This window comes from Cynara cardunculus, assembly GCF_001531365.2.
Source record: "Cynara cardunculus var. scolymus isolate 2C chromosome LG 2, CcrdV1, whole genome shotgun sequence".
In the NCBI taxonomy this organism is placed as follows: Eukaryota; Viridiplantae; Streptophyta; class Magnoliopsida; order Asterales; family Asteraceae; genus Cynara; species Cynara cardunculus.
The window spans coordinates 19,691,188-19,693,103 of record NC_037529.1 but is presented as its reverse complement, the minus strand read 5'-3'; the positions used below and the strand labels follow the sequence as shown (position 1 = coordinate 19,693,103).

Sequence of the window (1,916 nt, the reverse complement as noted above, 5' to 3'; positions counted from 1 at the left end):
ATCGGATTTTGGATTATCTAAGATAGGTCCCTCAAATTTACGGAACACTTTTCTAGTTACCAATGCTTGTGGTACTTTCGGCTATCTTGATCCAGTATATTATAAGAGCRGWGTTCTAACAAAGAAATCAGACGTATATTCATTCGGAGTGTTATTATTTGAAATCTTGTGTGGGCGACTGGCATGCAGCGAAGAATATGAAGATGGAAAAAGGTTTTTAGGTCCATTGGCTAAAAGAAAGTATGAAGAGGACAAATTGGATGAGATCATTGATCCCAATTTGAGGAAGCAAATGAAGTTAAATTCACTTATCACATTCTCAACGATTGCATATCATTGCTTGAAAAGCAATCGAAGTGATCGCCCAACAATGGCTCAAGTTATTGAAAAACTTGAGAATGCATTTTCACTTCAAGTAAGCTTTCATTAATGATAGTTCATGTTTCACAGTGTAAGGTAGCATTTCCAATAACTTCTTACTTCTATATTTCACTTTGTACGGTTATTTATTTTATTCGTTCTTTACGTTCTTTGCAAGGCTTCTCTCAAAATCGCAGAAATTGCCCGGGTTGGAGTATGGGGAACTAAATCTAGTGGAGGTCCCCAAAATCGTTGGGCTTTCTTACTTGAAAAAGATCATAAACTGAAGTTTATAACAATCGATCATGGTGATCTAATATACTCTCTCATGTTCACTAGTGAATCAAAGGGTGTTTTGTACCCTTCTAAGAAGGCTGGTGGGTGGAATGGTGGAGACACAGTGTCTAAGGTAAACTCGCTCTTAACAAGCTGATCACACACGTCATTTCTTTATTTTCTTAAATTTGTTATAGTTAAAAGCATTAGTTTTTTTTTGACAATGCACTTCTATTGGCATGAAAGGTTATGTTTGAAGACGACGAGGAAATAATTGGGATTAATGGAACGGTTGGGGTAACGGGTGGTTACACGATAATTTCATCACTATCCTTCATTACGAACAAGATGACCCATGGACCTTTTGGTCGTGCAACAGACACTCCTTTCTGGGTACCATGGGGTAAAGGGAATTTTGGTGGATTTTATGACCTTGCTGGCTACTATATTGATGCCATTGGTGTCTATATGAAAGCTTCTTCTGAAGAATTCGAAATTGTACGCACYGGAATTTGGGGAACCGAATCTCTTGGAGGTCCCCAAAACCAATGGTCTTTCCAACTTGAGAAAAATCATCATTTGAAGAAGATAACCATTGATCATGGTGATCTAATATACTCTATCATGTTCACCACTGAATATAGGGGAATAGAGCAACCTTCCAACAAGGCTGGTGGTTGGAATGGGGGAGACAAAGTGTCTGAGGTTTCATTTGTTATATTTTTCTCGTTTTCTAAATCCATTGGTTTCCTAATTTTGGCTTTAACTTTTCCTTTGAATTTTTTATTTTTCCATTGCGGCTCAGGTTACATTTGCTTGGGATGAGGAAATCAATGCTATCAGCGGAACGATTGGAGTCTCAGGGGGTTATACGATAATATCATCCCTATCGTTCATCACAAACAAACAAACCCATGGACCTCATGGTCGTGCATCAGGAACACCTTTTATAGTACCATGGGACAAAGGGACATTTGTTGGATTTTATGGCATTTTTTGCTATTATATTTATGGCATTGGAGTGTATTTGAAAGCAACTATATGACCAGCCATCTTATGCTAAGCGCCTAAGCTCAACGTAGAAAGAACCTTTTGTTGCTATGAATTTTTGAATCCTTAGACATTACCTTTGTTGTGCACGTAAAGATTGTTGCATAAAGAACAAAATGGAGGATGAACTTCTTTACTTTGACTTCATTTCTCTTCCATTTCAATGCAATAGGTAAGCTATTTATATGTAAATGGTTTTCTCGTACATTTACCCTCTTATTAAAACACAA

General features: G+C 37.3%; 1 protein-coding gene across 1 annotated transcript; it reads left to right on the top strand.

The window, feature by feature from the left end:
* Positions 1-36: 36 nt before the first annotated feature.
* LOC112507651 (mannose/glucose-specific lectin-like) lies at positions 37-1,826 on the top strand. The gene is made up of 4 exons (XM_025112309.1): positions 37-415; positions 539-769; positions 883-1,341; positions 1,442-1,826. The coding sequence occupies exons 1-4, from the start codon at positions 293-295 to the stop codon at positions 1,679-1,681; spliced, it is 1,053 nt and encodes a 350-aa protein (XP_024968077.1). The 5' UTR covers positions 37-292; the 3' UTR covers positions 1,682-1,826.
* Positions 1,827-1,916: the final 90 nt, after the last annotated feature.